This window comes from Plenodomus lingam (assembly GCF_022343315.1).
Source record: "Plenodomus lingam strain CAN1 chromosome Unknown contig_17, whole genome shotgun sequence".
In the NCBI taxonomy this organism is placed as follows: Eukaryota; Fungi; Ascomycota; class Dothideomycetes; order Pleosporales; family Leptosphaeriaceae; genus Plenodomus; species Plenodomus lingam.
The window spans coordinates 909,135-921,824 of record NW_027093934.1 but is presented as its reverse complement, the minus strand read 5'-3'; the positions used below and the strand labels follow the sequence as shown (position 1 = coordinate 921,824).

Sequence of the window (12,690 nt, the reverse complement as noted above, 5' to 3'; positions counted from 1 at the left end):
GAGAAGTTGAAGCATTTTTCTTGCTAATAGAAGTAAGCTAAAGCGTAACTGCACCGAGATTCAAGGACTTTACAATGCTTGATGATGTTGATGTTGACGGGGAAGAATCTTTGATGTCGTGGCGGGTAGGAGAGAGATTGGTGACAATCTAGACAGTTAGCTTGTTAACTGCGGCTTGTCGATATAGCAAGGATTACACTATAATAATATGATGAAGTCACCCGAAATCATTCCGCATGTGTGAAGGCAATTTCATGAGTGGGACAACGCTTGTCTAAGAGCCATCTCATATTGTGCGAGACCATCTGTGGCGACGTAGCTAAAGATAAAGAAGAACTTTCTTCAAGTAGTATTGCGAAGAAAATAATAGTGACCAAAATCAGATTTGCTAGGTCGAGAAATTCACTTTGGTGAAATGACCATAATTATGTCGATGCAGAGCCAGGAGTGGTAGTCAGAGGGGCAGGCGGTGGCGGCAACGTATCCGGACTAGCGCGTTTCCCTTGCTTGGCGTTTTCCTTTAGCTTCCTGCGGATGCTTGTTCTAACTCCTATTAGCCAACCCTCTACTTCAAACTTAGCGGCAACATATAAGCGCTTCGATCGTGCAATTCTAGTCAGCATGGCCAGTTGTTCAGAACCTCTAGCCGCTCAGAAGAGACGGCGTATGCCACCTCAGACGAAGAAAGGTATGCCATCGCAACTCTTGTCATACTGCATGATCATTCTGACTTTCGCAGTGCAGGCTATCAGCAAAGCCACGCGACGCAGCGATCGCACACGAGCGGCGGTTGAGGAAGGCTCCAAATCTCGGACGGATACTGAATACTCAATAAAGCAAGAAGCATGTGTGTGCTATCTTTCGTCAATGCCAATGATCTAACATGGCGAAGAATCTTTCGAGTCCTCAACGAGTCCAACCAAAAGCCGTCAAGTCAAGAAAGCGCATTCGAGACCTCGAGAACCCATCAATTGAACAACCCAAAAAGAAGCGTCTACGAACTCAAGATTCCCCCCGGACAAAGCCTCGCGCGCAGGCTGAGAAGCAAAAGCGACCTCGAGAAGACGAAGTTTCACTCTCCCGCCCTTCGCTCGAGCCGTTTCTAAAACGAGTACGGCCATCAGTTAACGAACCACTCAGGCAGAAGACAACTAGGGAGGCTCGGGTTGACTACTGGAGGGAGACCGGAGTCTGGCCGACAGAAGAGCAAGAGGCAACAATGGATCGTTTCCGAGAGCTTGTCGATCATGCGCGTGCAAGAAAACGATCGCTGAGCCGTAAACGCTCAAATGCCTCCTTAGCCTCGGAAATAACTCCGACACAGATTACGAGCAGCATGTCGCGGGATCAGAAGTGTGCTCCGTATAGGCATCCACTGTTTCAGCGTCAACTGAAGGAGTGCGGCAGCTTTATGGATGATCACGAACTCGGCATTACAGCGGAAAGCGAAAAACTTTGCCAGCAGCTCCTGAAAGAACCACAGCCAGTGCCTCAACATACGCTTTTCTCCGATGATGAACTGTTCAAGAAGACGTGTAAAAGGATCAAGGGTGAGAACGAGACAAAAGTGGTTCGCGATATTTCGCAGCTCATTGTTCCGTCAGCTGAGATACTGGCTAACAAGGGAGCCAAACATCTCGTCATTCTCCGAGAGACTACCAACGCATGCTGGACCAATTCTATCCCTTTCATCAATCCTCCTGGTTCTGGTTCTGGTTCTCGTTCCGCACCTCGACCGCAGCCAGATTTTGGACTTGGATTCGATAGAGATGCTTTTAATCCCGAACAGCTGCAAAAGCTTCAACCTTTTCTCGGCGACCTCCTTGCTGATTCCTCCTTCTTTGCAGCTACTTATCAGATGTATTTTCCATTTCTCACCAGCGAGGTGAAATGCAGAGACGGTGAACTTGATGTAGCTGATCGACAGAATGCTTACGCTCAGTCTGTCATCTTGCGCGGTCTTCACTCACTTTTCCAGGTGGTTGGCCAAGAGAAAGAACTGCATCGGGAGATTAATGGCTTTTCAATATCTCATAACGACGAGGCTGTGAGAATCTGGGGCCACTACGCCGTTATTGATGGAAAAGATGTGAAGTTTTACCGGCATTTGATCTCAAAGTTTATTTTCGCGCCATCTGGGGAAGGGGATCACAGGTGGAAAGCCTACAAGTTCGTTAAAAATGTTTACGACTTGTGGCTTCCTAAGCACTTTGAAAGAATATGCTCCGTCATCGACATGTTACCGGCTGACTTGAACTTTGATGTCTCCGAGCAGGATCTGGCCTCTTCACGCTCAGAACTGTCCCAACAACTTGGAGATTACAGCTTCGCCGAGGAAGGAATAATACCGAATAGTCAACCAAGCGTCCAGCCAATCACCCCTGACACCACGATCAACGCTGGGTCCAGCAACTCCAAGAAGAAAAAGAGGAAGTGACGACTTGCACTCACCATTCACATCAGGCTCAGCCGTATCTCTTGCGTCAGGTATCACACGCCAACTGCGAATCCAGCGTAGCTGCACAAGGAGTGACGGTTATCCAGTGTTTGTGACGCAGGCGGCGGTACCCTCACTATCCACAATCGACCAGAAAGGAGTGGGGCCGCCGAACTCAGGGTGGATGTTGCTGTATGGACTGATTTGCCTGCAGAGGTTGCTGCGGGCGTTGGTAAATTTTGAGATAAGTGTAGGACTTTAGCTTGGGCGCTACGCAGTTGAGCAAGAAATTTGAGGGTGGCCGACGGCGAGCTGGCTGGAGGGTTTATCTTTGCATTCTCCTTTAAATGGAAACGTCCTCGCCTACCCATTCATTCTAAGCTCATCGTTCACATCTGCAACCCCGTGCCGGTCAACACTGTCAACAAAGTACCACATAAAGTCATGCGAAAAGGAGGCGAAGAACACATTAACAAATCGGCTTCTTGAATTAATGTTGTAGAAAACGGAAAGGTGCCCTGGACAGCGCTGTGACAATGGTCTTTCCCTGTGTCGGGAAAGTCGATTGTGTGATGAGTCTGGCCATCAAGAAGAAGCCTCCTGGTAGTGCAATGGAAGAAAAGCCCAGATAGACTGCGAGAGGGGTCGGTAAAGATCATAAGTTTCCAATATCTAATTAATCTCGAAGCCTGCAAACCAGGGATGTTCCAACGCCTGATGCGCCGTGATCCGCTTCGTAGGGTCCAGATTCGTCATCCCCTGGATGAGATCTTTGAACACCGGGTCGTTAATGTCTGACCAATTCGAAAATGGCTCGTACGGGATGGAGTCTTCGGTCCGCTCTTCCCAAAGCATCCGCAGGACCTGGCAATTGACTTCCTCGTCGCCAACGTGCTTCATGAGCCCATTCAATCCTTCCTGGTCCCCAAAGTACGAAACTTGACGCTGCAAGCGAATGAGAGCAATGCTTTAGGGTCGCGTGCAATAGACGAAGTGCACACGGCAAAACAAGAGCGCCGATAAAACCGGTTAACAAGCAGGAAGTTTTGGGATATTTTAAGTGATGGTTCATATTCAGGGTTAGGCCACGCTGCTCGTCTGGTGATAGATATTACGCCAACTATGGGACCAGTCAGTCTTCGACTTTTCGCATCCCTGTGAACTGTTTGGGCCCAATTTCATTCTTCGATTCCACAAGTCATGACTGGTATTGAAAACACGGTAGCCTTGTTTGTGCATGAATTGGGATAATGTATCAAATACTTCTATAGCAATCCACTGGGGTTCTCCTACCTCCCTACGCCTTCCCTTAGGTGCTTAAACCATGCTGCCATCAAACATTGCTCTCCACAGTCGACCATAAGAATGAAGGAGCTGAGCCGGCGGGCTTGTGGTGCTGTTGACGAGGTGATTGTCGACCATGGATTGGCGTTGCGCCATTTAGCAAGTTTGAGGGTATGGTGGAGGTTGTTGGAAAGTACTATCTACTATGGCTTATATGTACGCTAATAGTACTACTTTTACCTCTACCCTTATTTATTAGTCTTAATCTAGAGCTTTATAGGATACCTAGTTATAAGATTTTAACCTATTATAATACTAAGCTTTCTATATAAGAGTACTAAGTAGGTAGATAAGCTATACCTTAGGGATATTATAGGTTAAGGAGGTGTTTAATTATAAAATAAAAGCTAAAGCTTATACTTTATACTAGCTTCTTATCCTTAATAGCTATAGATCTTATATAATAATAGAGTTTATTAACTATTATAATAAATATAAGATCCTATATATAATATATCCCCCTTATAGCACTTATACCCTTTTACTACTTAATATTATAGTATTTAGTCCCTTTATAGCTATATATAAAGCTTAACTATCTAGTTTTCTAGATAGCTCCTAAGGGCTTATAAATATTACTAAAAAAGTTTTTTACTAGTTATTTAATACTATATAAAGTAATACTTTTAAGAAAAAGCTAATATTAATAGCTTTTAAAGTAATAGGTATCTTACTACTTAACCCTAATATTATTCTTTTAAGGTTTAAAGCACCTATAAATAATAGTAACTAGCCTTCTTTAAGTAATAGTATAACCTTAATATTAAGTGTAAGTAATTAGAAAAAGATAGAGTAGTTACTCTATAATACTATAATTAATATCTATAATAAATAGTTAAAGAAGCTTAGCTAGATAATCTATACTATATTAATAAAAAATACTCTACTTAACTATAAAAATAAACACCTAAGGGCTGCCCTAGCTAATATAAAGAAGCGTAGGAAGCGTAGTAAACCTCTATTATTACCCCCTAATAATAATTATAGTAGTAGTACCTAATTTATTTTACTATTAAAGGTAGAGCAAGTATTTAAGCTTTAGAAGTAAAAGAACCTTAAAGAATAGAAGCTATAATACTAAAAAAGTAGGGTAATTAAGCTTTATAAGTAATAAAAGCTTACTAAAGCTTAACTTATAAAGAAGTAATACTTAAATTAAGTTATTACTAAGAAGAAGTAAAAAGAAAGCTACCTAAAAAGCTACTATATATAATAAGTAGAAAACTACTAAGTAACTAAAAAAGTAACTCTAATATAATATTTAAATATTATAAATAGGTAAGAGATAAATCCTTAAGCCTCCTACTATTATACTAGCTAAGATAGTTAATAAGGAGCTAGTAGAAGAGGATATAGTAGTAGAGGTAATATTATAGTATAGGTGCCTAATTAGACCCCCTAAAAAGCTACTTATATAATCTTAAGTATTTAATCTACTCTAATAGATCTAATAATTATAACTTTAAAAAATCTTATAATAATAGCTATTATAGGTGGCGCAATATCTATATTTAGTGGGTGGTAGATTTTAGTGTTAGTGGGCGCTCGGTGGGGGTGGGCGCTCGGTGGTGGATCACGTTAGCTCCTGCGTACTTCTCCGGGGTCTGAGAAATTTGTCTCGTTGATATTTGTTTCTTACTTTGCGAAGGATATCTGGACATGGAGTCTCGAAGTAGGCCGAAGAAATGAACAGACTGGCTCTAACCCGAGCGCTTCGTTCGTTTGTATAGTGGAAGATTAGGATTGCTAATTGTAGCTAAAAGGTGCGGCCGAGGAAGGAAAAGAGAGTAAGAACTGTCAAGATGGCTGATATGAGAGAGGGCAGTTCGGTCGAGGGTACAGACGAATAATCGATATGGGTATTTAACGAAACTGAGGAAAATCATTGGCGGGGGATAGATTATATCCTCTGAATATAATGCAATCGGGTCAAAGGATATCTCTTTGCTTTAGCAAAGGGTCGAAAGTTGAATAGGGTCGATTAATGATCCATGAAGTGGCGCTACCAAAATGCTGTCTCAGGAAGGAAATTGTGTTTACGATAGCGTGTCAGCAAACAATGTCGGACAGATGTACTAGCTTGACATTGGCTACTATTTATGTGCGCTTGAACTTGGACATGCTGAGTATTGTATGTTCCACATTCTCGAGCAGATATTAACCATATCTTGTGAAGAATTGGTGTGGCAAGTCAAGAAACTGTGTGATGGCCACTATTTGTGAGAAAACAAAAGATACATACGGAAAGTCTAAATAACTAAGATACCCTCTGACGCATGGTCACCTACACTTTCCAATCCTTAGCTAGCAGAGCAGTAATCGAACTTTGAGACTGTTATTCTTTCACAATGAACCCCCTTACGGATTCTTGAACGGGAAATCCACCTCCATTTTAGACTTCATATGTTGCTGTTGAGCGATCGAGAAGATTGGCGCGCAGGCTTCAAACTAAGCCGCTGCAGCAGTTGGCAGAAATACGCGCTTCCTCTGAAGCTTGGATTAGTATCTGTAAGTTCAAGGGGCGTTCTTCTGCTTACCGAGAAGCCGAGGGAAGCAACAAGTGAAACAGCGGCTCCGGCGTAGGCGACAATGAACCTATACGATTTAACGAAAGTTCAGAACCTCCGCGGACAAAACTTACGCCTTGGCCAAATTATTAACAACGGCATCAATGACTTGGACTCTAGTATTGTCGTCTAGGGTCTCCAAGAATCGACCTCCTGTACCCGATATCGCCGACTGAAGCTCAGAATCCGACAGCAATGGCAGCAAGACTCTGAGACTGTTGGTTGCGCCATTGATGAACACGGCGCTGGCGCAAGCAAGGCCTAGAGCGATGCCGCCAATCTGGGCTACGTTGAGAGTGAGCATCAAACATTACTAGCAGGCAAGTCCTCCTTACCGATCATGATGAAGCTGACAGCGTACCCTAGGTCAGTTGCCGGAACGACGGTCTGAATGACGGCGTAACCCGCTTGAACAGAGCCACCGGCTCCCAAGCCAAGCAGCGCCTCGAATCCATAGATGTAGGATTGCGACGTTGTAGCATCGAGCAAAGCTGTCTTATAGTCAGTGTATCGAACAAGCACCGCGGCGACCGGGTGTAACTCACAGAGAAACACATTGGCTATGAGACAAAAGACTCCGCCAACGAGATACCAAGGCATATAGTATCCGAAACGGGACATCAACTTGCCATTGACAAGAATTGTAGCACAGAGTAAGAAGATGAGAGGAAGCAGGCGAATTGCAGAGTCCAGCGCACCGTCCCCACGAGAGAACTGGAAGTAAATGGGGATAAAGTAGATGGGTACGAAGACTGCACTGTTGATAGCAGCAGCGCAGATGAAAAGCAACATTGCTTCCTTGTTCTTGAGGAATTGAACGGGGAACATGCGATCAGCCGGCGTTGTGAAGAGCGTGAGTGATTGCTGTACAGCAAAAGCAATCCACAGAACACCGCTTACTACAAACAAAGCAATGATAGTCCCACTATTCCATTCGTAAGTCGTTCCGCCAAAGTTGATGGGCATTATGGTCGTTACGAAGGCCCCAATGGATAAGATGGCACCCACGAAGTCGAATTGACTCAGCCGTTTGTTGAGACTGAGATGCTTTGCTGGATGGAAAGAAGGTAGTAGAAAGAACCAAACTGGGAATAGAAGGGCGCCGATTACAAGGTTCAGATAGAACGCCCACCGCCAATCGACCTTTTCAAAGGATCCGCCAATGACAGGTCCGAGAACAGTGCCGATACCCCATACAAGGCCACTGTGAAGATTAGCTATATCTTTATCAGGAGATTGAAAGAACTAACACCAGACTCAAATAAGCAGGCCGCTCCTGGTCACTGGTGTTGATAGAAAGTAGGATCATAGTACCAATGTACATGCCAATGCCTCCAGCGCCTGCAAAGACTCGCCCAACGATTTCTGCGTTCATATCGGGAGCTGCTCCACAGACTGCAGAAGCCGCCATGAAGAGAACAACAGACGTAATGTACAACCATTTTGTGTTAAGAATCCCATATAATTTTCCGAGAGGCATGATGACAGCAACGCCGCCAATGACGAACCTAGGATGATGGATTAGCGTCAATCGTCGCACAAGGTAGGAGTGGAGCTGGCTTGTACCCAACAGATAGCCATCCCAGATCATTGATGGAAGAGAAGTCATTGGCAATGGCTGGAATGATATCAGCGACGATGGTGTTGTCAAGGGCGTACAGGAAGATGCTAGAGAGAACGCTTATGACCAGCAGAAACCACTGATGACATGTCAGTGTTTGGACTGAGAGCTGAGAAGTGATGATTTCCGAAAAAAGCGGCGTACCGGAAAACCATGGATCTTGCGAGTGTCGAGAGAAGAGGCGTCACGTGCCGACTGGTCCGCAGTAGTATCGTGGCTTCTCTGGTCACTCATTGTGACGGCTTCCTGCGACAAGCGAACGTCATTCCCAGCGGAATACATGTGGCTATCGCAATCTTGTCTGAGATGGAGAACGTTGTAGGACCGATGGCAGAATGGTAAATGATTACCCAGTGGAGCATGTAAATACAGCAGTCTGGCAGAGTAGGTACGGTATGGTAGTACGATATTCAACACCTCGATGGTAGAGTATGGCACCGGGAAAGCACAAAGAGTGGACATTTGTAATCAAGGGTCTGTGCATTGTTATTTCCGCAACATGCAACCCCCAAGGCGATAATCAGCAAGGAATGGTGCCTCATCTGGCTGCTGACTGGCGTTTGCTACGCCTCGTGCAACCATCTCGAGGTTCGGCAGCCTGAACCCATGTCCGCAGTATCACCGCTTGGCATCCAGTCATGCATGAACAACAAACATGAATAGATCACCTTTTGACCGCTTTTTTTTTTTGTGACATTGGTGCTGAAATGGAGGTTACACACGAGATGACGTGCTAGCGCCAGTTTGTTTGCTGCAGCTCTGCAATAACCGAAACCGGTCAAGGCTTACAAATTGCCTTCTTCATTCACGTAGTTCACTTCGGGTCTTGATATGCCGCGTTTTGTTTTGCTATGAAAGAGAAGACCCAAGATTCTTCAAATTTCACGTTTATTTGCGTTTTACCCCGTCTTACCTTATACGCACTATCAAGTCAAGAGCTCCGACTCTCTATTCACTTCCAGAGCTCAGTCTGATTGATAGTTTGTCATATCCTCGTACATACGCATAAAGACGCTCACCAAAGACTTCATTCATAATGTCTTTCCAGCGTGCTATTCAAATCCAGGCCCCCAATGTAGCCAAACTTGTTACAAATGCACCAATCCCTGCCCTGAGACCCCAATACGTCAAGGTCAAGACTGCGGCCGTTGCGCTCAATCCCACTGATTGGAAGCATATTGATTTCCTCGCTAGCGAGGGCGCCATCAACGGCTGTGATTTTTCTGGGACTGTGGAGGCGGTGGGTGAAGATGTGAAGAACGGTCTTCAAATCGGCGACCGAGTAGCGGGGTTCATACATGGCAGCAACCAAGACAACCATGAAGATGGTGCCTTTGCGGAATACGTTGTCGCAAAGTCGCAGCTCTTGACCAAGATACCGGACGATCTTTCTTTCGAGGCGGCTTCGACTCTGGGATGTGGCATTACTACCGTTGGCCAAGGTTTATACCAGTCGCTTGGACTTCCATGGCCGACGACTCCCACGACAACACCGTTTCCCATTCTCATTTACGGCGGTGCCACGGCCACTGGGACGCTGGCGATCCAATTTGCGAAGCTCTCTGGTCTGACCGTTGTGGCTACTAGCTCACCACAAAACTTCGACCTTCTCAAGGGCTATGGCGCTGATCACGTCTTCGATTACAAGTCGCCTACAGTTGGAGCCGACATTCGCAAGGTTACAAACGACAACCTACAACATGTTTTCGATACCATATCGTACGAGTCGACCGCTTCCATTGCAGCTGAAGCAATCTCGTCCAAGGGCGGCAAATATAGTTCTTTGCTTGTGATAAATAAGTTTCCTCGCGACGACGTGTCCAACACTGCCACTCTGGCGTACACTGGGTTTGGGGAGGATTTTTCCAAAGGCACTAGGAAGTGGTCTGCGAACCCGGATCATTTGGCCTTTCAAGAGAAGTTCTGGAGACTTACGTGTGAGCTACTTGCTCAAGGTAAGATTCGACCGCATCCGCAGGAGGTTCGAGAAGGGGGCCTAGAGGGAGTGCTTGGTGGTTTGGATGATTTAAGAAAGGAGAGGGTTAGCGGTGTCAAGCTCGTGTATCCTCTCTAGAGAGATTATTGGGTCTGCACTACAACCGAGGGGCGAAATGGGTTGATTTTAGGTACATTGAATGCTGACGACTATTTTACCTCCGCGAACCAGAGTGTTGATGAATTTAATTGCGCAGATCTGTCTTTCGTCGACCCAGTGTCTACAAGCTAACCTTTGGTCGAATATACTCCTCAACCTACAGCAGGCAATGCAAGTGAAATAGCACTTCGCGGGTTCACAACACATCAAGGGCAGGTCAATAGAAGATTCCGATAATATGCTACTTTCTAAAGTGTAAACACTATATTTGAGATTGGTATCTGATCATAGCAAGTCTCAAATGTAGTAGTTCTTTGGGTCAGGCCCCGCCAGATTCCATTCAACCTTGGAGACACCACCAATACCGACCAAGTATAAGGTCTTCAGATCATCGCCTGCAAAAGCAATATTTTCAACCGGATGGTTCGTCTGGATTCTTGCGATTACCGAGCCATCTGCAGTCAAGATATCAACCCCAAGCGACAGCCCAGATGCCACCACTAGATACCCATTGGCCGCAATCTTGATGCCGTCCGGACTACCCTCGAGACTCTGGAATATGTTGCGCTTCCCAGTAATTCTAGGCACGCCGCTCGGACCATCTGGACGCGCAATATCCCACGCATACAAGTTACGGGCATTGGTGGATGTGAACTCGATGCGGATAGGGTAATTGTAAAAGTTCCCCGGACCCTGGTTGTCTGTGCCTGGCAAGCCAGAAGTTTCCAGCCCAGAGTCTGTGACGAAGAGCGTCTTCCCATCGCGCGAGAATGTGATGCCGTTGGGATGCTGCAATGTTGAGTCCACAATGGAAACCTCGCCCGTCGACGGTCGAAAGCGGTATGTCGCAAGCTGAATTTGGTTGGCCGTTGGGGCTAAATTGAGACCCCAGGCATAGTCGCTGTCGGTGAACCATATGTCACCGACGGAATCCACGGCCAAATCATTGAGGCCACCAAAGGCGAAACCGTGGTAGTTGTTGAGTAGCCATTCGGCTTTGTAGGTCTTGGGATCAACGCGTACGATACCGGGGCGCTGTTTGAGGCCACCTGGAAGTGAAACATTGTTTCCTTGTACTGCCCAGTAAATGTATCCTTCGTGAAGCACACCTCCCGTCGGTTGATATACCGGCGGATCGGTTACGAATGCGTTCACGGTCGGCGGATCGGTGCTCAGGTCGATGGCAATATTAGAGAGGTTCCCAGGGGGCCCATCCTGCGTTGTGAAGAGGGTATTGAGCTCCGGAACGAACATGGGAGCTTCATGTATGACGTTGAGCAAGGGAACAAAGTTCTTCAAGATCTTGGGCGAAGGCCCAAGCAATTCCAGGCCAAGCTCTTTGTCAAAGACAACGAAGTCGGCAGTGGGAACGAGGGCGGCCCATGAAGGATCGTCAGGAACCAGTGTTCCCGAATAGCCAACGTTTGGATCTGAGTCTCGCCAAAAGGAGGGAGGTAGGACACTACCATAACGGTGAATGCAAGTGATGTTGGCAGTTGTAGGTCCACAGGCTGAAGCAATGGGGACAAAGCTTGAGTTGGGAGCAAGAGCATATGCGAGAGACACGGTGCAAACTAAGGCCACGCATGGCATAAGCTGAGATCTGAACATGGCGAAAATGCGTACGTTATACGGCTAAGGTCTTGTATGTCCGAGCGAGAAGGTCTTCTCCTTTTGTGGTATTTGATCTCATTGTGAACCAACATGTTACAGAGATGGCCAAGACGCAGTCGGTGAGGCATCTTGATTTCATTGCGTCGCAAAGCCACAGGTGTCGGTGAGATGGTAAGCAGTACCGTTACACACCAGCCCTGAGGCCTCGAGTGGACGCACGCTCTTGCTGGCATGCCAAACCATCTCGACGTACCGTACGGGTAATCCAAGTGGTAGATGCTTTGGGACATTTAGCTCACCGACTGATTCATTGCTGACTCTAGACCATACATACTTCTCTGCTTCCACTAGCCATCTTTTTCCGTGGGCTTGACATGTGCATGTAATTCCCGGTCGCCCTCTTGAGCGCACAAGATCGGGCTGCGGGCATGGGGAGGCCGATGATGTTCCTGGACAGCGCATTGAGCAGTCCGCGTCTGGCACCCTCCATGACGGCACTCTGACCAAGGCACACCACTGGGATCAGAGCGGTCTGCAACACAAAGTTGAAGATAGATTAAGCATACGGCCCAAGCGGCCAAGCTGACCAAGCTGATATTACCCGGACTAGTCACGCATTCCTGAATCCTGCCCCCGGTCCACGGACCGTGGCTATTTTGCCCCACCAGCGCCACCGGCGGCTGATCGCCAGACGGAGATGCACGTCACGTCGTTTGCGGATAGCAGTAAGTTGATACTTTACTTCCCCACATATGGCAAATGTGAGAAGGCGTATTTGTCTGACAGGCCAGACAGGGACTTTTGCTGACATACAGGAATGGCAACAGGGTGGTCCAAACTCTTTTGGGAAGGATTTGAAGAAAGGGGATTCCTGACTTGCCTCATCCCCCCCATTCAGACTGACAACCGGCTGCACAGGTTTGCAAGATGAGCATCTATTGGATCTAAAAAAAAACCACGCAAAGTAGTAGGACTACAATGTAATATTGTGGAAGGTGAGTGTATCTGTCCC

The 12,690-nt window shown here is 46.5% G+C and overlaps 6 protein-coding genes across 6 annotated transcripts; 2 read left to right on the top strand and 4 right to left on the bottom strand.

Annotated features, from left to right (window-relative positions):
• Positions 1 to 563: 563 nt before the first annotated feature.
• Positions 564 to 2,437, top strand: IAQ61_003304 (uncharacterized protein; the record flags this gene model as incomplete). The annotated part of the gene is made up of 3 exons (XM_066095927.1): positions 564 to 688; positions 740 to 843; positions 893 to 2,437. The coding sequence occupies exons 1-3, from the start codon at positions 622 to 624 to the stop codon at positions 2,435 to 2,437; spliced, it is 1,716 nt and encodes a 571-aa protein (XP_065954172.1). The 5' UTR covers positions 564 to 621.
• Positions 2,438 to 3,109: 672 nt separating this feature from the next.
• On the bottom strand, positions 3,110 to 3,337 carry IAQ61_003303 (uncharacterized protein; the record flags this gene model as incomplete). Its single annotated transcript, XM_003844906.2, has 1 exon — positions 3,110 to 3,337. One exon carries the CDS (start codon positions 3,335 to 3,337, stop codon positions 3,110 to 3,112), a length of 228 nt encoding a protein of 75 aa, XP_003844954.2.
• Positions 3,338 to 5,846: 2,509 nt separating this feature from the next.
• Positions 5,847 to 8,494, bottom strand: IAQ61_003302 (uncharacterized protein). The gene is made up of 8 exons (XM_066095926.1): positions 8,114 to 8,494; positions 7,915 to 8,048; positions 7,599 to 7,856; positions 6,894 to 7,552; positions 6,684 to 6,839; positions 6,423 to 6,633; positions 6,319 to 6,376; positions 5,847 to 6,268 (listed from the first exon to the last, which is right to left on the bottom strand). The coding sequence occupies exons 1-8, from the start codon at positions 8,429 to 8,431 to the stop codon at positions 6,230 to 6,232; spliced, it is 1,833 nt and encodes a 610-aa protein (XP_065954171.1). The 5' UTR covers positions 8,432 to 8,494; the 3' UTR covers positions 5,847 to 6,229.
• A 511-nt stretch (positions 8,495 to 9,005) lies between these two features.
• Positions 9,006 to 10,043, top strand: IAQ61_003301 (uncharacterized protein; the record flags this gene model as incomplete). The annotated part of the gene is made up of 1 exon (XM_003844904.1): positions 9,006 to 10,043. One exon carries the CDS (start codon positions 9,006 to 9,008, stop codon positions 10,041 to 10,043), a length of 1,038 nt encoding a protein of 345 aa, XP_003844952.1.
• Positions 10,044 to 10,361: 318 nt separating this feature from the next.
• Positions 10,362 to 11,675, bottom strand: IAQ61_003300 (uncharacterized protein; the record flags this gene model as incomplete). The annotated part of the gene is made up of 1 exon (XM_066095925.1): positions 10,362 to 11,675. One exon carries the CDS (start codon positions 11,673 to 11,675, stop codon positions 10,362 to 10,364), a length of 1,314 nt encoding a protein of 437 aa, XP_065954170.1.
• A 138-nt stretch (positions 11,676 to 11,813) lies between these two features.
• Positions 11,814 to 12,168, bottom strand: IAQ61_003299 (uncharacterized protein; the record flags this gene model as incomplete). Its single annotated transcript, XM_003844902.2, has 2 exons — positions 11,814 to 11,957; positions 12,013 to 12,168. The coding sequence occupies 2 exons, from the start codon at positions 12,166 to 12,168 to the stop codon at positions 11,814 to 11,816; spliced, it is 300 nt and encodes a 99-aa protein (XP_003844950.2).
• Positions 12,169 to 12,690: the final 522 nt, after the last annotated feature.

Bases quoted from the DNA above. Each gene is read 5' to 3' on its own strand.
- IAQ61_003302 (XM_066095926.1), bottom strand. From the start codon at position 8,431: ATGTCCACTCTTTGTGCTTTCCCGGTGCCATACTCTACCATCGAGGTG. The intron at 6,377-6,422 runs GTAAGTTTTGTC...TAAATCGTATAG, and splicing joins GTTAATAATTTGGCCAAGGC to GTTCATTGTCGCCTACGCCG. The intron at 6,269-6,318 runs GTAAGCAGAAGA...TCCAAGCTTCAG, and splicing joins TTGCTTCCCTCGGCTTCTCG to AGGAAGCGCGTATTTCTGCC.